The 24,863-nt window shown below is 30.4% G+C and overlaps 1 protein-coding gene across 4 annotated transcripts; it reads left to right on the forward strand.

Annotated features, from left to right (window-relative positions):
• The first annotated feature begins 1,497 nt into the window (after nucleotides 1-1,497).
• Nucleotides 1,498-21,620, forward strand: LOC7484716 (truncated transcription factor CAULIFLOWER A). Of its 4 annotated transcripts, none has more exons than XM_024582685.2 (8): nucleotides 1,505-1,906; nucleotides 4,674-4,755; nucleotides 6,706-6,779; nucleotides 6,869-6,968; nucleotides 7,042-7,083; nucleotides 15,189-15,230; nucleotides 20,940-21,055; nucleotides 21,253-21,620. In XM_024582685.2, exons 1-8 carry the CDS (start codon nucleotides 1,722-1,724, stop codon nucleotides 21,353-21,355), a joined length of 744 nt encoding a protein of 247 aa, XP_024438453.1. In that variant the 5' UTR covers nucleotides 1,505-1,721; the 3' UTR covers nucleotides 21,356-21,620. The 4 variants fall into 4 exon arrangements, with proteins under 4 accessions (XP_024438455.1, XP_024438453.1, XP_052301953.1 ...); XM_024582686.2 differs by having other exon boundaries at nucleotides 1,510-1,906; nucleotides 6,715-6,779; XM_024582687.2 differs by lacking the exon at nucleotides 15,189-15,230 and having other exon boundaries at nucleotides 1,498-1,906.
• Nucleotides 21,621-24,863: the final 3,243 nt, after the last annotated feature.

Genomic DNA, 24,863 nt, shown 5'->3' on the forward strand with positions numbered 1-24,863 from the left:
AGACGGCTTTACCGACGGATAATTTCCGTCGGTATTTCACAGAGAGTTGCCAAACAATTACCACCGATGCCATAATTACCGACATAATATTTCCATTGGTGTTTACCATAACGATTACCGACGGATTATCCGTCGGTAATTACCGTTGAAAATTCAAATGGGTGTAGTTCGTCGATAATGTTCTCGCAGGAATTTTTTTTTGGCGCCCGTATCCTTCTGTAAGACCATCGGTGTTCTGTCGGTGGGTGGTTTTTTTATTTGCGACAGAATTAGCGACGGAAAGGGAAATTACCGACGACTAGTATACCAACAGAATTATTCCGTCGGTGAGACCGTCGGTAATAATTTTACCGACGGAGGTCATGCCTTTCACCGACGGAATTAGTCCGTCGGTAAAACTATTTAATGGTGTAGTGTAACTAAGTATTAGAGCATGTCTAAGAAGAGATGCTATTTAGAATAGCCAAATTAGTAATATGGTTTTTTGAATAATGTAAATATGGTTTTTTTTTTTTTTGCTTATATGCTATCTAATGGTAAAATGCCATTTAGAAGAATCAATTGTATTTTAATATATTTGATACACAACTATTTTAATAACACGACATGTCCCGGTTGATTTGACAGGTCTAAAAACAACCCGGACGATTCTAATCAACCTAATATTATAGAATGAAATTAAAAAAATCAATTAAAAAAATATATAATCTGGTTTAACTTGGGTGAATTCGCTAAAAAATCTAAAGGAAAAAAATCTAGTGAAAAAAAAACCATTGCAATAAATAGTATTTTAATGTTTTCACATGAAGTATAGGAATAATATTTTTATAAGAGAAATGCTAAAATAAAATTTTGTGTATCTTTTCTATTAGAGCATGAAAAATAAAAATAAAAACCAAAATATTATTTTTATTTTTTTGTTTTTGACTCTTCCTTTACCACTTGGGTTAGAGTTGCTCTTATAAAATGAATTGACAACAAGCTTCACTTTTGCGTTCCGGTCAAAAACATGATATTTAAGCCAAAGCTAGAAAAAAAAAAAAGATTTTTTTCCCGTTGTGACTAATCACGGAATAAGGCAAAGCACATTAGGTTGATGGCGAATTGCAGATGCGGTGTTGACATGCCAAGGGGAAAAAAACACCTGTCCTGGGTGGTGTAAATAATAACACCTGTAAATACGGGAAGGAAATAGCGCCGTCAAGCGACAGACACCTGCAATTCACTAATATATCCAATGCATGGAAATGATTATTGCAGGTTAAGAAATAAATAAATAAGGTTATTACCCTTACCTATGTAAGAAAGCAATTTCTTTTCTTTTTAAGAAAGCTATAAGTAAATATAATTTTTCATGTACGGATGATAGCGACATTTTGGCTTGAATCCTTGAAAAGTGAAGCAGACTCCAAAAACAGTAACCCTCCAGCCTACGAAATATCGACAACGCATTTGACGAAACCACACTTGTTTTCTAAAACCACTCATGTCTTTTCCCTCTCCTATCCCAAAGTAGTTTGCGTACTTTTCTTTTTCTCTTTGTATGTAGTGTCTCTCTCCCTCCCACACAAACGTCAGTGTAAGAGCGTTTACCCAGGATATAAAACAGAAGGAGAGCTTGCTTCCTGGATAGCTCTACTAGAAAATTATACAAAAGAAATAAAATAAAACTCTTTTGATCTCTCTCGTGCTGAATTGATTGTGTAAATTTGGTATATAGTATGGGGAGAGGCAGGATTCAGCTGAAGAGAATTGAAAACAAGATCAATAGACAGGTGACTTTTTCAAAGAGAAGGTCTGGTTTGTTGAAGAAAGCCCATGAGATCTCTGTGCTCTGTGATGCTGAGGTTGCTTTGATTGTCTTCTCCACAAAAGGGAAGCTCTTTGAATACGCTACTGATTCCTGGTACGTACAATCCATCAGCTTATTCTTTTTTATCACTACTCTCTCTCTCTCTCTTTGTGTGTGTGTGTGAATCTCATTCTGAGTATTTGAATACGTTTATTGTTTTTACTTGTTTGGGACAACACTGATTGTGTGCTTTACAGTTATGATTTGGGTTGAGTTCGTATACCATTCTTTGTTTTGTTTTCTGATCTTTTCCATATAGTATTATTATTTCTTGATACTCGTATTTCTAGTTTTAACGAGATAGTACAATGAGGTGCTAAATGAAAAAGAAATTGTGAGTATATCTTTTTGGTTTTGATGCTTAAATTGTCAGTGAATGTTTGTGGGATGATCATGTTTCATTATCTACTTGTGTTTTTTCTGCAGAAAAAGATAATAAAAAATACTACATGTGTGTGTCTCTGCAGTAGAGAGCGTGTGTGCGTGAGAGAGAGAAAAAGGAAAAACCAATTCAGTACATGGATCTTGGGATTTAATATACATCATTTCTGTTTTTTTTTTCCTTCTTCTGAATATATTTCTGTTTTTTTTTGTTATACTTGGAATAATATATATATATATATATATATAGAGAGAGAGAGAGTCTAGCGAGTTTTATGGGTACTGCTTTCTGAGGTACACTGAATGCAAAGCAACATGTTACTTTGTACAGAAAACAAATTTAACGAGACTGTACATGAATGCACTAACTAGATGCAGATGGAGGACGCAGATTATTTATATGTGGTTTTATGTTTCTTTAGATCATAGAATCTGAAACCATTGATTTTGTGCTGAGCTGTAATGAAAGGCTGGATTGCATGTTACACATATGATCTAACTTGGATAGGATGTTGCGCGAATACATGAAATTTTGACCTCATGTTCTAACATGTTGTCCATAGCAAAGTCAATGTCTTTAGGTTTGAAGTTTGAACCAAAGCAGCCAGTGATTTACCCCCATAATTAAACTAATGATTACAACTCATTTTGGTATTCGATATCTCTCTTTTTATTTGTGTATTAAACAATTTGATGCTCAGCCTCTAGCTAGTCATGGGATGGATAGTCGTCCATCTTATTCAGAGGATTTAGGAGTAACAATGTAATTAAGATTATTTTTGTTGTTTGCATTTCCCTAGCAGTCGATCCTCGCCCGGTCCCCTCTCTCTGAACAGCTTATACATATTTCAGTTTGTCTTTTTCTCGTGTGTGGAAAAAGAGAGCTCCTGATAAGAACCGGATTATTCATCACTAGTCTTGTCAGGCGTCTATTCGGGAATTGGATTTGGCTTATCTGTGCATTCTAATGCTAGTGAGTGAGAGATAAGCCTTGCTTGCGCCGCCGCCCCCCCTGTTCATCAAGTAACAACGGTGGCCTAATGGTCGCATTGCCGACTTCGGGGGTGAGGTCCTGCGTACAAACTGGTACCAGGCTTCAGGTGGGGTTCGATTTGGATGGAAATCATTTGACATCAGTTTAGTTTCAAAGTCGAGAATAGTTATGTTTGATTTCTTTGGTTATGCATGGACGCATGTCCACTGTCCATTGTTAAGTTATTGATTGTTTATCATGGTCAGGCCAATAGGAGGCAAATGAATAGATAGGGGACAATAAGCAGATGATAAGATATAGAGACTTGTCCTTTTTCGGTTTTTTCCACACAACTCTTGTACCGTTTTTCCACTGTTGCTATTTCCATCAACTTTTACGAAATGTTTACCAATGGTGTCGATCCATTGTTCTCAACTAAGAGTTTCAAGCCGACAGCGTTATAGAATCCAGTGGTTAATAAATAAATAGAAAAGGAGATGAAATTTATTGGTTCCAAGGGAAATTCTTAATACTCTTTACAAGCCAAGGTTCCTAATAATTTCTTGCGTTGATTTTTTGGATTACAATTGCAGGTGCTTTTACATATTAAGCACTTGTAATTGCAACAATCATGTGAGACCATAGAACGGTCAAAGATTTGTAATTTTGTTTTGCTTGTAGCATTACTCGGTTTGTGTATTTTTTGTTTGAGATATGTATGACCTTTTGACTTCGCTGTGCCCTTTATTCGTGCTGAAGGCCATAGAACCTGTTGGGACCATGTCGAATTCGTCCCTGGGAACTTCTTTGTGAATTTTTTATTTGTGTATATATGTCAATGCTTTGCACTTTACTTTCAACAAATTGTGGCCTTCCTTTTCTTCTTGAGGATATAGAAGATGAATGAATTATAAATTTAGTTTATTGGGTTTTTATTTAATCTTATTAATTTCTATTCAAAATTTGGAATTATTTGGTAAAGTCGCATGAAAGATTTTATATTTAATTTTTAATACATGAAAAACTTGTTAAACTTGAAACTTGCTGTGCACATTATTATTTTATTATCTTATGCTAAATTCTTTTAATTTAATTAGAAGAATGAAGATAGCAAAATTTGTATTTATAATGTTTTAGTATCATGTAAAACAATCATTATAATGAAAACTCAAACTCAAGTTATTAGATAAAGTTTAATGATTGTTTTTATATTATTATTTAATAAATTTTCTTAATTAAAAGCCTTTAGAATTTAAAATTCAGACGAGGTCATCTGCTAAAATTTGATTAATTAGAAGAGTGAATTTAATAGGTTTTAAACTTGAGATCATTATTGTTATTACAGCATATTAAACTTGAGATCATTTTTTTGTTTGTCTCGTGCTTTTAATTAGTTCTCTTGTCATCGAAAATTTAGATTCGGATAAAGCTAAATTCTCTTAATGTACATGTTTTATATGGTAACAGCATGGAGAGGATCCTTGAACGTTATGAAAGATATTCATATGCTGAGAGACAACTTCTTGCAAATGATGATCCCGAAAACCATGTATGTCATCTATCTAATTGCTTTTTCAATTTATAATAAGACTTTTTTTCAATGATATTTAATTAATTATCTAATTATACCATAGTTTTTAAATAATATTAGAGCCTTTTATTATAATATTAATATTTCTTTTTTGAATAATTATACATAAACCTAATGTGCAAAATGTTTTTAAAATATTGCTCATAGATATTCAATATAAAAAAATATCTATTTTATTTTTTTAATACATTCACATCTCATGATTTTTTTTTATTAAGACTTTCTTTTAAGATTATGATAAGTTTTTTATTTTAAAAAATGCTTCTAATAAAAAAAACATGTTTTTATAGAAATAAAAACACGTGAATAAGAAAAGAGGATTTTGACCATAGATACATTTTTTTTTTATTTCAAATCATTATAATTTTTTTGAATATTTATTTTAATTACTTTTAGTTTTTATTCAATAAACTATACTATTATTAAAAAATATATGTTTTTGTGAATTTAGAATGAAAAATATTTTTTTTATAAAACTTAAATGATTGACTTTCTTACAAATATCCATTTTAATTTTCATATATTTAAATAACAAAAAATTTAAAAATACCTCGCAACACAAGATCAAATACTTGCAAGCTCTTGTATCTTTTATTTCTTATAAGAAAAGATCAACTTCTCATTTTAATATTTGATTAACTTTAATCACTTTTAATTTACAATTTATTATTTCATATATTTTTTTATTCATTAGACATTATATTTTTAATTCTCAATGAAAAAATTCATTATATTAGAAAAAGAATCCAAAACCTTTTCTTTTATGACTAGAAAAAGAAAAAAATCATTAAAACTAGAGAGTGGAATTTTTGGTATGTCTTGGAAGATGAAATAGAATACCAACCTTTTCTTTTTCTATTTTTTTGCTTTTTTTTTAATTTTGTCTTAATATAACATGGTTATGAAAATTTAAAAAAAAAAAAAACTAAAGAAGAAGGGGGTTTTATTGTACCCCTCCTTATATAACAATATTTACTGAAATAATGTTCTTTTCTTCATTTGATTTTTTTTCCATATATATATATATATATATTTTAATTTCATCATTCAACATTAGGTTTATTAAGGATTTGACTTCATGATTTTTTTAAATTTACTTTTTATGAGGTTACTCCATACTCATGACCTGATCCGTAGGTTTAACAAGTTGACTCGAGTTTTTTTTTTAATTTTTTAATTGATTTTTTTTGTCAATTTTATCCTTCAACATTGGGTTAATTGAGAATTAGGTTTCGTAGTTTATTTCGATCTGCTTTATATTTCATCTTCGTGATTAAGAATGAACATCATCTAATTAATAACTCGGGTCACGAGTTGTTTTTTTGTGTTCTTTTTTTAATTGATTTTTTTAGCTTTATTTTTTAGCATTAGGTTGATTGAGAATTGTGCTTTATAATTTGTTTAAATTTGCTTTCTATATGATTATCTCGGTCTCATAACTTGGGTAACATGTTTGAAAGGTTGATTCAGGTTATTTTTTAGGGTCTTTTTTTAAACAATGTTTTTTTCCGGTTTCATCTTTTACCATTGGGTTTATTAGAATTGAGTTTTGTAATTTCTTTTGATTTGTTTTTTATAGAGTTATCCTGATCTCATTACTAGGTATGCGAATTGACAAGTTAACTTGAGTTGACTCGAATCAATTTAATATGTTATCGTCTCAATGTTTATTAAAAAAATTTCCTTCTTAAATATTTATTTTGAGTTAAACTAAGTATGTTTTTACCGATTTTATGAGTTATTTTTTAACCCATCAAGGTAACGAAGTCATATCGAATCAAATTTCATATGATTAATTTTTTTATTAAAAAAATATTAGAAATGTCTAAATATTTTTTTATATTAAAAAATTAATCTAATCCGTAGCATAGTGATAATGATATAATATATATAAAGAAATGACATAAGTGTTTCCAGGGTAGCTGGACTTTGGAATATGCGAAGCTCAAAGCTCGGGTAGATGTTCTACAAAGAAACCAAAGGTATGAACTTTTGAAATGAAATGCAAATGTTCTAGTAGAACTTATGCTAGTAAGACCAATTTATTACCATTAATTATGCATGTTGGCAGGCATTTCATGGGAGAAGATCTTGATTCCTTGAACATCAAAGAGCTTCAAAACTTGGAGCATCAGATTGATTCAGCACTTAAGCACGTGAGATCAAGAAAGGTAATGTCCGTGCTTGAACTTCTCGATAATTGAGGACCATGTTACTGATCAATGTTGCCATTTCATTTTGCAGAATCAGTTGATGTATGAATCCATTTCAGAGCTACAAAAGAAGGTACGTAATCCTTGGCTGATCCACTTTTTATGTTTTTTTTTTTTGTTCTCCTAGCTAGCCAGTGGAAGGTTGTTTGATGCTGTGATTGTATAGAATCTTGTTTTTTCCAGGATTATATTGTCAGTATCTTAAAGGTTGGCTTAATCATTAAGTGAATATGCCCCAACCTCACTAATTAGGATTAAATTTTAAAATTATGGGGATGGAATATTAATCATTAGGTGAATATCCTAACTAGTGAATGACTCTTTTGTTTTGAGTAAATTGGATAGTGAATTTATACTTTGCGGGTGATTCCACAAATTTTTCAATGTTGATAAGCACGTCATGCTTTTATGGGATAACTTTTTGGCTTTCAGATTCATTAAGGATCGAATCTCATACATTTAAGATATTGTTAGATATTATTAATATTTTAACTAATAAGATTGGTTTATTTACATTTAAGATATTGTTAATTAGATATTATTAATATTTTAACTTTTTCATTTTTAATGATTAAAACTATTTTATAAATCACACATACTACATTGATTGAAAGTTAAGTCTAAATTCTTAATGATGTCTATTGCAAGCTATTATTATATGTTACGTTAAATAAGAATATATATAAATTTCAAAACAAAATTTAATTATGATCACGAGGTCTTAATGTATTTTTTTATTATTATTTTGACACTTTGCAATTTAAAAAAGTAATTTTTAAACTTTGTAAATTTTAAAGGAAGTGCATCTTTTGAAATACACCATAAATAATATCATAAAGTTGAATACAAAAAAATACCTAGAGTCATGTTAAACACTAGGAGGGGATGTCATATAAACTTTTTCTTGAAAATCTCCATTCAAGAAGGCATTTTTAATATCAAATTGATAAATATGCCACAACGAACTGAAGCTACTGCAATAAGAGTACGAATAGTTGTCATTTTTACAACAGAAGCAAATGTCTCCTCATAATCCATATCATATTATTGAGAGTATCATTTTGCAATCAACCTAACTTTGTATCGCTCAATAGATCCATCAGAATTAATCTTGATCTTGTACACCCAACGACAACCAACAACACTCTTATTAAGAGGTAGAGGAACCAAATCCTAAATAAATGTCTTGTGCAAAGCAGAAAGTTCCTCATCCATAACTTGTTGCTAAAGAGGATCAAGAATTGTTTTTTTATAGGAAGGGGGTTCAGAGAGACAATGAATAGAAGCTAAAAAGAAAATATAAGATGAAGAATAACAAGAATAGACAAAATATAGTAACTTTGTGGACTTACCAATGCGTATGGATTGATGTAGAGGTGGATCCACGATCTCAGACAGAGCTTGAGGGACTATAGAAAAAAAAAAGCTTCAGGTATACTAGAGAGTAAAGTGTCGGTACCTGCAAAATGATTAGTATGAATTGGTCGAACATAATAAGAGGTATGCGAAGTATTAGGAACCTGAGATGATAAACTATTTAAATCCTTAGAAAAAAGGATCTATACAAATAAGATCAAATTTAGTCAAGCTATAAGTAATGGAGGGAATAAAAAGAAAGGTATATGCTCGAGAAAGACAACATGACGAGACATATAAAGTTTTTGAGTTATTGGATCAAAACAATGATACCTCTTTTTACCTTCATCAAAACCAAGAAAGACACAAATAACATATCGAGAGGACAACTTACTGCGTTTTACATGAGGATGAAGAACAAAACAAGTACAAGTAAAAATTCTAAAGAATGAATAATCAAGGGCATACCCATACAACTTTTTGAAATAAGAAAAACCTGAAATATGAGAAGATGAAATTGAATTGATCAAATCTACAGCAATAAGAACAACTTCTCTCCAAAACACACCGGGAACAAAAGTAGACAACAAGAGAAAACGAGTAGTTTTAAAAATGTGCCTATGTTTTCTTTTAGCAACGCCATTTTGCTTAGGAGTATCTACACATGAAGTTTGGTGAATGGTTCCATCTAAGACAAACAACTCATAAAATTTATTAGAGGTGTATTCTCCATCCAAATCACACCTAAAAATTTGATAACACAGAATGTTGAGTTTTGACAAGAGCTCAAAAGGTTGTATATATCTCAAAAAAATCAGAACAATGTTTCATTAAATAAACTCAACAATAACGAGTATGATCATTAATAATAAAAAAAAATATCGAGACCTTTTTTTTGTGGTAATAGAAGAAAGTCCTCTACATTAGAATGAATCAAATCAGATAGAGAAGAAGAAACATAAATACTTCGCTTAACAAGTAAAGTGGAAAATTTTGTCAGTTTACATCCACTATAATAAGAAATATCACTGTAGAAACACAAATTTTTTACCAATCAAATTTCGCCATGTGTTATTTTATTTTTTAAAAGAAATGATAAAATAAAATTGAAATAAATGACATGGAAAATAAATGAGCCTTCATATATTTCTTGGCTAATGAAAAGTTAATACTTGGGATAAGATATTCAAGATATCTTGTCATAAATACAAGATCCCATCAGATATCTTGTCATAAATGCAAGATCCCGTCAATAAATATCAACCAATAAAATTATGCCATGTGACATTGGAAAAGGACATGAGAGCCCCTACAGATCTCTATAAATAGAGGGTCTCAACCTAAAGGAAGGAGGATCCTGGGAGATATAAATTTCCTTCAAGACAAACTCTTCAAGTAAGGAAGCTCTCTCAAAGAGTTCTCAAGCCTCCTTCATCAACGCTTGAAGTCTACAAAGAACGAAGGTCTGTTGGATCAAGCCTAAACGCCCCATAAGAGTTCTTCAACAACACTTTGAAGACAAATCAAAGGTACTCTTCAAAGCATCAAATCACCAAATCTCGCTAAGCTCTATTGGATCTAGCCTAAACGCCCCATAAGAGTTTTTCAACAACACTTTGAAGACGAATCAAAGGTACTCTTCAAAGCATCAAATCACCAAATCTCGCTTCGCAATACACGCCCAAATTCACGTTCTTGCAAAGCACAAATCTTGGCTTGATTACTCAAATAAATCAAGTCACCATACATCAAATTCAAGGGAAGAATCAGAGGATTGCCATATTCTTTTGAAAGAATATATTACATAGAGATTGTACCCATTCATATATTTAATAAAATCATATACTTGTACACGTGTGCTTGCTTAATTTCAGGTGCACAAAATTGTGTCTACAATCACTAGTTTGTAATTTTTTTTATAGCTCATATGGATGCCAAAAATCTCAAACAAGAAGACAAAACATAACCTAGACGAGAATGCCATAAATAAAAACTAGAAAAACTCAAACGAAAAGAAGATAAATCAACACTAGTAGCAGCAACAATAGTAACTAAAACTTTTAACTCATTCAAAATATATAGTCCCTTCTTTCTACGGCCCATCTTAATTAGCTTCTAAGACTACAAATCCTATACACAACAAAAAGAAGGGGAAAAGAAGACTCAATAATTATCAGAATCACATGACAGGCCAACAAGAGCAAGATTCAATGTGAGTTTTAGAATAAGGTAAAAATCAGGGGGAGACAAGTGAGGTGTGACAACAGAACCACACTTGCTAAGGGCGAAGGGGACACAAGTAAATGATGACGAATCTGAAGACATGATGTGAAGCACCAGAATTCAAGACCCATTCAAAATGTGACATATATGAAGAACTATGAGGCAACTGACTTACAACAAAAAAAGTGGACATAGCTTGTGGCTGCAAGGAGAGAAACTTCTAAAATTGCTCAACCAAAGTACTAGAATCGGTGAAAGGACTTGATGAAACTACTGTTGTTGTATTGTGGTATGGTGATTTGTAGCTCTAAGGTGGTCTATGAGTATTAGATTGTGACTGGTTGTCAGACTTTCAAGCTTGATTCTGCTGTCTCAACTTGGGACACCAAGCTTGCCAATGATCTTTCTTCTTATAGAAACTACACTTGTCGAAGACAACTCTTGTGTAAGGCTTTTTCTGATTATTAGAAAATGGTTTAGAAGGTATTACTAGCATAGAAGGATTAGAAGTAGAAAGAATTCTCTTTTCAGAATAAGACTAAAGACGTATTTTTTCAGTCAATAACTCATTGACAACTCAGTCAATAGAAGGCAATGAAAAACGATGTCAAATTGAACCTCTAATTCCTTCAAAATCACTTTGAAATGCCATTAAAAATTGTACAAATCGTTGTTGCTCTCTATGAGCAATATAGATACCATATGCCTTTAATTCTGTCGATTCTATAAGAGCCAATTGATCCAAAGATTTGTCATAGCAAAATAAAACTCCTGAATACTCATATTTATTTGGTGAAGAACTGGTATGTCATTCTTTAATTAATACTGCTTTTCAAAATTTGATTGCGTGAATAACCTTTGCAGATGATCTCAAGCCTCCTTTGTCATCTCATACTTTGCAAACTATGTACTTATAGAATGCTCAACAGAATTGTTAATCCAAGTAATAATTTTTGCATTGTTTGCTTCTCAAACATCTATCAAAGTAGCATAACCCTCACCAGTATTCATGGGTATCACAAAAGTTGCATTAATATATCCCCACATCTTTGTACCCTAAAAAATTTCTTATCACATAACTCTAATACGAATAATTTTTTCCATTCAACCTCACACTCACATACGAAAGTGAAATATCTCTTTCAATAGCCATAAAAAAAAACCAGAACACAAAAGAAAGAAAAACAAAATACTAGATTGTAAAAATTGAACAAATATCTTTTAAAACTAAAAAAAAAGGTGTGTTTGAGATTAAGATTTGTTCCATTAAACAATGCCCTGATACTATGTTAAACAATCCAAAAAAATAAAAAAAATACAAAAATAAAAGAGGAGGAGGTTAGGGTTTCATTGATACTACATGATCATAATAATATAAAAGAATAGGTTTAACATAAATACAAAGAGATTATATAAAAACTAAACTGAAAAGAAATTAAAAATATTATTCTACTCTTAATAAATAAAACGAAATAACCCTATATTTCTTAACAAAATGAATGGAGTCTGGTCAATTTTTTTTTTTCAACATCTTCTACATTTTCAAAACATTGATGTCCACCAAAAAAAAAAACCTTGAATATAATCCTTCTAAACCTCTTTAAATCTATTTCTAATGTAAAAACTATTTTCAATCTTTTAAAAATAAAATCAAAATTTTGAAACCAAATTCAATCTTGGTTTGTAATTTAAAGAGTTTTTCAAGGCAAATAATAAACTTCAATTGTCATGACTATCCCATTCGCATTATTTTTTTGCCGAACACCTAAAAGGTTATCGCCGTCGACTCTTGCTCCTTTGTTTCTTTTTTCTCAATTTCACACCCCACAATAGGATCGAGGAACTAAAAAAATGCAAATGAACTTTAGAAACTAGAATGAAAAAAGAAGAAGAAGAAGAAGCAATTATAATAGTCCATAAAAGTTAGGAAAAGAATAGCTGAATATTTGTTAAACTTGATCCAACCCAGTTGGTTGTCTCGAGAAACCTGAAATCAAAGCCTAACCCGGGTCAAGTTTCTAGTATAGTCGAACAAGACAATGATATGATCAAACTCATTCAACATGGTGTGGTTTTATGTGATCTCGTTGATCTAGTCAAAACCTGGTTGGGTCAATATCATGAAAAAAAGAGAAGAAAAAGAACAAAATACTGTCATTTTAGTAAAAATAATTGATCGGGTTTACTTGGTGACTTGAAAGTTGAATGATAACAAATAAATAAGTATTTCTAGGATGCACTTTTATTAATAACTTCTCTTGACCATTAATAATGAAAGTTTGTAAGATGAGACTGATAATAACTAACTCATTAATATTTCTTGACTTTATGAACTTTCGGATGAAATATAACCTTTTCTCACATTTTCTTCTTTACTTCATTCATCAATCAATATTATTCCAACTGTTTTCAATCGAAATACTTGGAATCCTGGTTAAAAGGGCATATTTTGTAAGAACTCATGATTCACATAGTTGAAGCACACAAGTTCTTGTTAAAGCAAAGCTAATGATAAACCAGATTCCAAAGAGATACAATTAGTTTATATGTATTCATAATAAAATTGAATAATAAATATAAAAAAATGAAGCTTCACTAAAGTTGATTGACTAAGTTTTAATAATCTAGCAAAACGATGTTCTTTAATATTGTCTCTACCTTTTAGCTTTCAGTATTCTTCTAAATTGTGAGTACACCCATATTCTCCTTCTTATTTTTATTTATATTAGATGCTTATTAAATATTTAAATTTGATTTTTATTTAATTGTATAGTGATTATTAATCTTAGAGTTTTTTTTTACAAACTAGCATAATGCTTAAATAGAGTAGTTTTTTTTTTAATTGTGACAGCATTATTGATGTAATTGAAAAAATTGTGATAATCATTATACGTCACTTTTTAAGTTTTTATTTGGCATTGCAGTATAATCATGTTTTTAAAATTATTATTTTTTAAAAAAATTTTAAATTAATTTTTTTTGTTTTTTAAGATTGTTTTGATGTGTTAATATCAAAAATAAATTTTAAAAAATAAAAAAAATATATTATTTTGATACATTAAAAAAAAATATTTTAAAAAGTAACTTTTAACACACTCCTAAATTGAACCTTGACCTATGACAGAATAATTGCCGCATCCTATGAATTTTACATCAACATAATTTTTGGATTGTTTTTTTATTAGATTTTATTTGGCATTACAGTCCAATCATATTTTTTAATTTATTTATTTATTTTATTCGTTTTAATTTATTTTTTAATATTTTTAAATTATTTTAATGTAAGAAAACAATTTCAAAATTTAAAAATATTATTTTAATATATTACATTTTAAAAAATAATTTTTATTTTACTCTCAAGTACACAATTATAATAATATAATAAAGATTTAAAAAATTATGTTTTTTTAGCTCAGATGTCGTGTCTCTAGCTAGCTTGCTTGCCGACATTTGACGTGAACAAGATAGCATGTGCAGTGAAAGGCTATTGGATTTTGAATTTGTTGTCAGAAACCTAGCTGAAAGCCTAAATTTTTTTCTATGGTTTCCACAGCTATATAACCTCTAGTTTAATAATTTATTTGTTTTTATATTTTAAAATTATTTTTAAAAAATTTAATTTTTTTTATTTTAAATTAATATATTTTTAGTATTTTTAAATTATTTTAAAATATTGATATTAAAAATAATTTTTTAAAAATAAAAAATATTATTTTAATACATTTTTAAATAAAATAATACTTTAAAAAACAATTAAAATAACCCTTCCATGCTTCCCAGTGAGGTAAGGGATATATTAGAAACCTGCAAGTATAGAGGTAGATATAATTTCTTGATTTTGTTTTTAACAGTAACACTGTTAGAAAAATATTTTACCCAAATAACGTTGGGTTAAAGAAACTATTTACAAAATAGCATGGTTTGAGGTTAGTTTTGAGTTAGGATTGATTTGAAATTCATTCAGGGTTAATTTGGGATACGTTTAGAGTTGAAGAAGTTTTGGGTTTGGATTGAAAATATATTTTTGTTTTTATATATAATAAATATAAATCTACACCATTTTTTCTGTGAAAAATCTTCCAACCAGACATGGGTTATATGATTGGGTTCTCTCCTCAGCCCTAACTCCCTCTAGCACGAGGCCCTCCTCTTTTTCTTCCATAAGAGAAAGGTTTCCAAAACTTGCCTCCATGAAATCATATTTCTAATTTAAAATTATTTTGATTTATTTTTATCATAAGATGCTAAATGAACTCATAATCTTCTTCTCTATGCAAAGCTTGTTTAGCTAAAGAATCTGCTACTAAGTTGCCGTTTTCTAATAACATGTATGAAGTAAACATGGTGCAGCTGCCTAAGTAAAGCATTGATACGATTGAAAATACTCATGGCCGATCCTCTTGTCTCTCAAACATCCCAGCTGATAGCATTAAGTGAATCAAATTCAATGATTAATCTTGTCTGACTTGTTTCAGTGGATTTCGCTCCATTCTCCAACGCTGTTAACTTGTATATATTTTATTTTCAATTTGATGGTTGTACAAAATTATAGGATTGTGCAATTAATTCTAGAGACCGTTTATCCCTTCTCCTTTACAGGACAAGGCGCTCCAGGAGCAAAACAACATGCTTGCAAAGAAGGTGAGAATCTTTTTATTAAGAGTTTTAATTTTTTTCTTACAATAAAATGTTTAGACTTTTATTAATCTTTTAACTTTATAAACCTTAAACAATCAAGTAAATGTTTGTTTAGCTTCCGTCGAGTTACGATTGAATACATGGCATACAAGTAAAAAAATACAGCACTCACTAGCCAGACATTGAGTTTACTCCCTAAAGATCACTAGTTTAAGTCTCATAAATCTTAAAGTCACTGGAGGTTTACATGGTCTTTAACTTCAGGACTCGTGAGACTAGTCGAAGTACACGGAAACTGACCTGAACACCCACGTTAATCTAAAAAAATACAAGACCCTTAATGATCTGATGTATTAATTTTTGCTTCGGCACATAATATATATATTTTTTTAAAAGCAATGAATTACTGGTTTTTTTTTCTTTTCATGAATAACAATTTATATACAAAAATAAAAACCCTCTTCTCTCTCATCCACCACATACTTTCATCATTGTAATTTTTTTTTTATTGTTATTAACGTAACAATAAGATATTTTAATTATAAAAGTATTAATATTTTATTTATGGGAAAAAGAGTAAAAAAAAGGATGACATAAATAATGTGGGTCCTATAAGTCCTATATTTTCTTAGTGTTTTTTTTCAAAATTAAAACTTTCATTTTAAACAAATAAAAGTAAGAGAGATTTGATTGCATATCAATTCAATTGAAACATGATTGTATGATAAATATATTTTTATTTAGAGTTTTTTAGGACCTTAACACAATAAATATTTTTAATAAAACAACACAAGCCAAAAAATATTTAAAGATATAGTATACTTGATCGAGTTGTACTAAAAAATCCATGTCTAAATAATAAAAAAAACACAATAAATTTGTAACTCATACCTAATAGATTTATCGTGAAATGTTTAGCATCACACCATCTAACATGACAAACCATAAATTTAGCATATTTTTTGTATTCAATTTATATAAATAACATGTTGATTAGAATCAATTTTATTGTATTATTAACTAGAACAAAATGGGTAGTAGCATCAAAGTGACAATGTCCAACATATTATTACCCTAACTCTCTAGACATTCAATATAAATATGCTCTCAAAACCAAAACTATATTAATTAACATTGACAGTTTCATGTTAGTATTTAAAATAATTATACATAGAAAAATAGTAGATACCTAACAATTTGTTTTTTTTAGACACATAACTTTATATAGTTGTTAGTAGAATTATGCAAGCATGTCCCCCCTAACTATAATTAGAAATGACCTAGAAGTTCTTAAGCAATGTCATAAAGAATGTCAGAAAGAATACTGGCACTACATTGCATTGCATGCAATAATCATGAAAATAAAACTATTAAACATATGTATTATGTATGCTTAAGCATACATAACCAACCAGTCCTCTATCGCATCTATTGAGCGGTCTAAAAATTTATGTCCAATTATGTCAATTTAATATAGTCGACTCTGTAAGTACTAGCTGGGATACTCATCCTAATAAACGATCACATAAAACATCTTTGTTAGTCGACCCTCAATTGCTTGTTACTGGGGCTCCATCTATTAGAAGGTAAGTCAACATAACGACATCCTTTAGTATGGGTGTGTCTCGCTCCTTCATCACTCTACCAAAACTGCAATCAATGTGTGGTTAAGATGTATATACACTATCTGACTAGTCTTATAAAAACCTGCCTTAATAACAAATAGGCGGACACACTCGTGTAACTCTATCAATGTATGTTGTTAAGGTGTTACAGGATCATCACTATGAAAATCAAGCAATTTAGTTATTTAAATAATTTAAATAGTTAAAATTCAGTTAACAAAATATCAATTAAAGTAGTTAAAAAATATTATTAAAATATAGATCTGACCTCTCAGCTTCAAATATCATTGGAACAATGTTGATCCTATATATATAAAACTGACCTATCATTTAAACCTACCTCAATAACCAAGTGATCCTATATGTTGACACTTCTAGAAACAATTGAACCTCTTATAGTCTAAACCATAGCTCGCTGGAGGTCTTGTAACAAAAAATTATTAGCATTGCATTACAATTGAATCAATATAGTTGAATTAAAAATAATAATCGAAGTTTACATATTTTGAAACAATTACAACTATTAACATGCATTGTCTAGTTTCACAAGTTTTCTATTATGACTATTTGATCGCATATACAATATTTATTTAGTAAGCACCCCCCCTCCCTATCATCTATTTTATTATATAGACGAGTGAATTTTCTTTGATCTTTATCCATTAACCATCTAGTTGGACATCCATATATATTTGGACCAGTATATGCATGCCACAATGGCATGTCAAGAAAGGATTGAGGACTATGTGCATTTTTGTACGACAAATTGGAGTTAAAATCATCAACAAATTACACACATTTTCTAAAGTGCAACATACAATTAAGTGTGAACATGGTCGATGATACAACTATCATTTACCATAAGTACAAGTTGCTTCATTGATGTTAATTGTCTTTCAAAATTCTTTTGCAACACCAGCTATTAGCGATGTCTTAAACTGAAATAACCCTATTGCAAGATCATATAAAGTTACCATGTGTGATCTAGAAGTTGCCGTATTAGCAAGCAATTCATATAAGATTTTTGGAGGCCACAATACATCACGACTTAAAAATTCTACAACTTTGGCTCTACACTACAAAACATTTATTACATATGAAAAAGGTTTATCCATTGCACTATAGTTGATATAGGCATGTCATTGACAATTCTTTAAATATTATTAAAAACTTTTGAAAAATTCATCGTCGTATTGCCATAATGACGACTGCCAAAATCATATAAGAGTGTCCTTTTTTTTTTTGTTTAACTTCTAGCCATGCTCTGATTGTATCATCAGTCTCCACCATATCATTATATAAAATGTCAAACTCTTTGTCTTGAAGGATTTTTACACATTCTATGCAACATATTTTTCAAGGCAATATTTTTGAACCAGATGTTAAAGTTACGAACAAAGTATCGTGAACAATATCGATGATATGCAATAAGTTCATGAAAAATATGAGTCATAAAATTCTTAATCGCTACATGTCTATCTGATATAATACACAATCCGGTGTGATAACTAATTACATATTGACAAAGTGAATCTAAAAATCAACTCCAATTACTGTTTATCTCTTTTTTGACAATAGCAAAACACAATGGATAAACTCTATTAATCGCATCATAAACAATTGCAACAACTTTGTCTTGTACTTACTTTAAAGGTGAGTTCCGTCAATACTAATATAAGGATGAAAATATTAAAACCCATTAATTGAAGCACTAAATGCCTAAAATGTTGATCTAAATATTGTCTTATTGCTATTAACCATTTTATGATCTCAAGTGAAAATTATTCCCAGATTTGAATCTTTAATGGCTAGTAGCATTCTAGGCATGTCTTGAAATGACTCTTCGTGTATACCAAATAAAAGCTCTAATGTTTTTTGCTTAGCCATCCATGTCTTCCAATATAAGACATCATGTTCACAATTCCTCTCCGCATTACCTTGAATCGTTGCAATACTCATACTTATATCTCTTTTAACAATTGTCAATATCACCTTAGCAATGAGATCTGAGTTAATCTGATGATGATGTTGCAAAATAAGAGGGTTTCAACATGTGTGTGACCCTTTTAATTTTGATATTTTCCATGAATTAGACCTTTGGTGATATCCCGTACTCAAATACCATCTACATCTTGGTTCCTAAACGCATTGCAACTGATCATAAGTTTTAGTTAAACAATAAACCTTGTATTGTAATGAATTCTTGATATGCACATTTAGATTTGTCTATGAATTTTTGTCCAACCTCCAATTCATCAACTGATAAGCCTGAATGCCTACGACTGTTAGCCTAATTATTTCATCTGTATTGGTCATGCCCACTCACAATCTCAAATTGAGAAGGAGGTTCCATATATTGATTTATAGGCTCAACTAACTCAGCATCCCCATCTTCCCCATCTTTCTCCCTAACCTCAACTCTATCAATGTGATGATCATCTTTATCGTCACATGGTTCGGATTCTCTATAGCAATATATAGTAAATATCATACCTAAATGAGGTTCTATATTAATTTCTTATACCGATATTTTTCTTTTTGCATTACCACCTAACCTATATGGACCAGCTGCTTATGATGCCTATGTAATCCTTTAAGAGTTACTTGAAACCTGGATCAACTCCATACTATAAGAGTTTCATCGTCTAGTTCTACTATTTAAGTAGAGCTCTAGCATATTAATCCTATTAATGCTCAAAACCCAGACATTGAATTCACACTTCCATCACTACAAATTGATACATCGATATAATGAGCTTGACTAACCCTAGTTTGCAACATCCTCCAAGAAATTTCAACTTTTATGTAAAGCATATTCTAGCCAAGTAAATCACATAATATTCTAAATAGTTTGTTATGAGACATATCTAATGTAACAATTAAGAACTCATGACTTCCTCCATTATAGGTGATACCATTGTCGGTATTGATAATGGTACCACCATGGAAGTATAGTATTCTAAAACTACTAGAATTTTTATCAAACAACACAACAAAACCTAATTTATTAATATCATGAGGTTAATCAAGGTTCATAATTTATCAAAAAAACCATAATGGTAACATAATTGAAAAATACCTAAAAACATCAAATTAGTCGGTGAAAACCTAAATTAATCAAATTTCAATATCATAACAAAATTGTTAACTCAACTCATGTATTTCATAGCTAATTATCTTAAAGTCTCTAATTTTAGACCCTAACATTTTTTAAATCAAGATTAACATATATTAACATAAATTATATCAAACTGACAAAGGACAAGTGTTGAATATACCTCTAAGTGTAGAATGTGGGTGGTGGTGGTGATCGATGGTGGTAGTTTTGGCCGAAAATGGCTTGACCTGTGGTGGAGAGAGTGGAGTGGTGATCTCGTGCTGGAGAGAGAGAGGGGGTGATCTCGTCATGTTTTAGATGTGTTTCATGATGAGGGGAAAGAGGGAGAAAGTGCTCGTTCATGGTTGGGAAAGGGGATGAGCAACTATTTAGAGCGGGGGGGGGGGGGTGGAAAAGAGAGAGGAAGAAAAGGGCTTTAAGTTTTAATTTTGTATGGTGTCGCAAATGATATGTGAATCGCGAGTTGCAGATGTCAATTGCGACACGCGATTTACAGATGTCATTTGTGGTTTCATACAAAATTAAAGCTTAAAGCCCTTAGATCTCAATTGCGACATGAGAGTCGTAGATACCATTTATGATACGTGAGTCACACTTGTCATTTACGATTTATTAAAATATGTTATATCTCTAAATATTTTTTTCACGGAGTTACTTTACCTTTTTTTTCTTTCACTATGCTAAAAATAAAATTAAATAACTATTTTATTAGTGGCATACATAGTCTTATAAAAGGTTTCTTTCTACCTTATTTATTTAGCACAATCATTCAGTTATTATTGATTGACTATCAATCACCATTAAAGTTTTTAAATAAAAAGTTTCCGTGGAATTTGTTGGTATGGTATGTTATCATTTTTCAATAGCATGTTCAGAAAAGATAATCCCTTCCTTTTCCAAAAAGCAATTTGCTCCTACCACTTCATTTAGGTCGCTTTTGGCGCATCTAATTTTTGGAATCGAAATTAGGTCAAGGAAAAGGAGAAGGCAATAATAGCTCAACAAGCATCATGGGAGCAGCAAAATCCTGACCTGGATTCGCCTACAATTCTTCGGCCACAACCAATGCAGCCCTTAAACATAAGGTTATTCTCTTTCTCTCAAGTGCATGCACTAGTACATAACACACTTGAACTACTGTGTTCCATAGAAAATATACAGTAAAATGTAATATGAGATGCATGTATAATTGTTCTACAATACCTTGAAGCACTCTATGTTTCTGCATCATCTCCGTGCGTGCTAAGAAACTAAAGCAGGATATGTCATTCATACAATGCAGTAGCAGCCACCTGGCAACGGGAATTGAGGAAGAACCCGCTCCAATCCAACATCGAGCCAACGCACTGTTGCCTGCTTGGATGCTTCGCTACCTCAACGAATAAAAGAATCAAATCAACTCCTTGTTGCGCTGTTTTGTATACACCAAGACGTGGGGGTATGGAAATGTAAATCATTTTCAGTCTGATGAAGTGAAAATGTTGGATCGGTTGCTTGATACTTGGGAATTATCTAGCAGTTCCATGATAGTAATGTATCTCTATGTATCTATAATTGTAATGTATCACTAAATTGCTTGTGTAATAAAATCCATAAATAGAAAGACTAACTGCAATGTACCATGGACGTAAGAAAGTGAACCATTCTTTATATTGGCATGTGTTGATTGCAGGTGTTAATCTCTTTCCTGATCAATACTAGACATGTCGACGTGCTTCTTTATTGTGAGGATGATATTAAGCTTCCGATTCCGATTACCCTCTTTACTGGGGGTAATTCTGATCGGTTTGAAAAGGCTTCACAAATCTCATCGAACTGTCGCCTAGCAGCAGTTTCTAAATGCCCCTGTCTCTAATACGGGGACCAACTCGGTCGTTCTCTCATTATGATCCTCACGGTTTCTCAGCTGAAATTTTCCACTATTTCTAAGATACAAAAAGTGTTCATGTTAACATGAGGAGTAGCATAACTAGTCAGGTTTTGGGTTTAATTTTTAATAGTCATGAGTTTAAGTTCTCTCAGGGCCACTGGAGGTTTATACGATCGTTAATTTCAGGGCTCGTGGAATTAGTTGAGGTGCACAAAAGCTAACCAGATATTCATGTTAATAACAATAAAAAAGAGTGTCAATGGTACAAATGCTATTATTTATCGGACGGTCCAATGGGGCTGATGATTTGGACTTATGTGTGCTGTATCCCTATGTGACCTATAGTCACAACACTGAATTGGGTTGATAATTCAATTGGTACCTCTGTAGAGATCCTTTTTCTATAAGATTTTATTAAAAAGAGTTAATTATAATTTAATTTTTATAATTATGATAAATTAATTCCAATAATATAAATTATAATTAACCACTAATATGATTCAAGCAACATTAAATTCGAATTTTAACATAAAATTTTATATTATTCAGTTTTACACTACCAAACAACTCTTAACTTGATCATTAGATTGAAAATAAAATTTTGACATGAGTTTTTTATACATTGTTCTATGTTGAAGTAAAATTTCAGATCAATAGGAGTTCAGGAAGGTCTTGTGATAAATGTTAAAACAAGCTATATGAATTTTGTTATTTATTTTCTTTTGATTTGTGGACTTTGTATTTGGTAGAGTTCCTTTTCCTACAAGGATGTGACATCTTGTTTTGAAAAATTTCTAATTCTACAAGAATCTTTAATGGACTGCAATTGAATTTCCAAGCGTGGCAAAGATCCATTAATGTTACAAAATTCTTTTTTTACAAGAATTTCTTATTCATCCTAGCTACAAAAAAAAAAAGGACTAATGATATTTAATAACATATTGATTAGCTTATTATAGGGAGTTTCCTAATTCTATTTTACAAGAACTCCTTATTCATCCTAACTACACAAGAAAAAAAGACTGGCGGTATTTAATAACAAATTGATTAGCTTATTTTAGGGAGTTTCCTAATCCTACAAGGAAAGTTAAAGGAAAGCAATACGAGTTTTCATGTTTTGAGAGGATTCTTTAAAACTATAATTAATTATCTTAGACAAATAAAGAAACTAAAGGAAAGACAAATTCAAAAATCAATTTTCTAACTTATTCTTAATATCTAAAGGTGGCAGCAAAGATTCTAGTGTTTTTAGGATGAAAATTTCATTCATTACATTATTTAAATTAGAAAATTTATCTATTTTTGGTTATTTTGTTTAATTAGGTGCAACAACTTTATTTTATATTAGATTTATTGTTTTTTTTTCTTTTCATGGTTGAGCTTAGTTAACATACTTTGAGTTTATTGTAAGTTGATAAATACTAGCCCACAAGTTTTAGGTCGATTAAGGTTACCGGTTGAACTATTATATAAGGTTTTGTAAGCTGAAATTTTCAGGAACCATATATTTATAAAATAAACTTGTGTTTTGCGTGATGCAACACATTTTCTTTGTAGGGACAAAGAACAAATTTAACTTATCAAAGATTAACTGACTTCGTAGCGTTTTCGTTATACTTTTCGTTTGTAAATTGAGATTTATTGGGTGGAGGTCTTATTTCAATAGTGCTAGTATCTTGAAATAAGTTTTTATTGTGTCACACTCCTATCAGACCTGTTTCAACTTTCTGGGATTCGTTGTCAATTTTATTATGGGTTGCATGATCATGTAATTATGATGTTCACATCACCACCAATTGTGATTAATAATATTTTGTTTTCAAAAATTGATTTTTTTTCTTGTCAAACTTTTAACCCTATTTATTTATTATTTAAAAAATTAAAATAAAATAAAAATTAATGTGAAATATATAAAACGAATTAAGTTTTCAATTAATATAAACATATATAGAATAACTAATAATTTCTTAAATTATAAAGTGTAATTAATTTTTTTCCTGAATTATAGGAAACAAGTTATTATTAACTATGTTAAAAAAAATTTGTCACTTTTTCTTAATTTTTTCATATGAATGAGATAATAAGCTTTTAAATAGTTATTAATGTTAAAATCGTATTGGGCAATTTGAGAACTTGTTTTTTATTTAATAATTGCACACTTGATAAATATGTGATATATAAGGAGTCTATCTATAAAATTGATCATCTCTTTACCCTATAATTATACATCTTATTTCATTTAAAACATTCATGAAAATAATAGAGAGATAGAAGAAAAACACAATTTTCTTCATCAAATTCATTTAGAATTTATTATCTCAGAGAACTTGTTATGGATTGAGGTGTACTTTTTTTTTTAAAAAAGAAATAATAATTATTTGAATATAAAAATTATAAAATTCTAAGATTATAGGCAGTTCCAATACTATTTGATTGTTCATGTTTATAATTAGAAAGATTATACCAAAAATAAATGTTAGAGAAATCAGGGCTGACCAGCACACTTGCTGCGCATTGCATCAATCTTTCTTTGTCCAAAAAAATAATAATTAAAATTGCAAATGAAGGGCATATAGAGAGTCGAACCCAGGTGGCTGGGATGAGAGAATAAAGTGCTAACCACCCTATCACACGTAAACAGTTAACCTACTATTGTTTTTATGGTTTGACTTATTCTACTATCACAACATCGATCTGATGTGAGGTTCCTACGTTGTGAAGGATTCCGTGTATAACAATATTATTGGATGTGTAAAGGTCTTGTAATTATAGTATACAAGTTTGTTTGAAAAAGATCATGTACATTACCCTAGCTATTGCCTTCTCACAATTTTGTTGTACAAATCACTGAAGCTAATTATTAGGGAAGGAGTACTTTATGATGTAAGGTTGTAAATAATCATTATCTTAAATCTTAACTCCTAGGCATAGTTATTAAACCCGGCCCGGCCCGGCGGGTCGACCCGGGACCCGGTCGACCCGGTGGCTGGACCGGTCCGGGTTTAATAAAAGACCGGCTGTGG

Source organism: Populus trichocarpa, chromosome 12 (assembly GCF_000002775.5).
Source record: "Populus trichocarpa isolate Nisqually-1 chromosome 12, P.trichocarpa_v4.1, whole genome shotgun sequence".
NCBI classification, from domain to species: domain Eukaryota; kingdom Viridiplantae; phylum Streptophyta; class Magnoliopsida; order Malpighiales; family Salicaceae; genus Populus; species Populus trichocarpa.

Bases quoted from the DNA above. Each gene is read 5' to 3' on its own strand.
- LOC7484716 (XM_024582685.2), top strand. From the start codon at position 1,722: ATGGGGAGAGGCAGGATTCAGCTGAAGAGAATTGAAAACAAGATCAAT. The intron at 4,756-6,705 runs GTATGTCATCTA...AAATGACATAAG, and splicing joins ATGATGATCCCGAAAACCAT to TGTTTCCAGGGTAGCTGGAC. The intron at 6,969-7,041 runs GTAATGTCCGTG...TTCATTTTGCAG, and splicing joins AGCACGTGAGATCAAGAAAG to AATCAGTTGATGTATGAATC.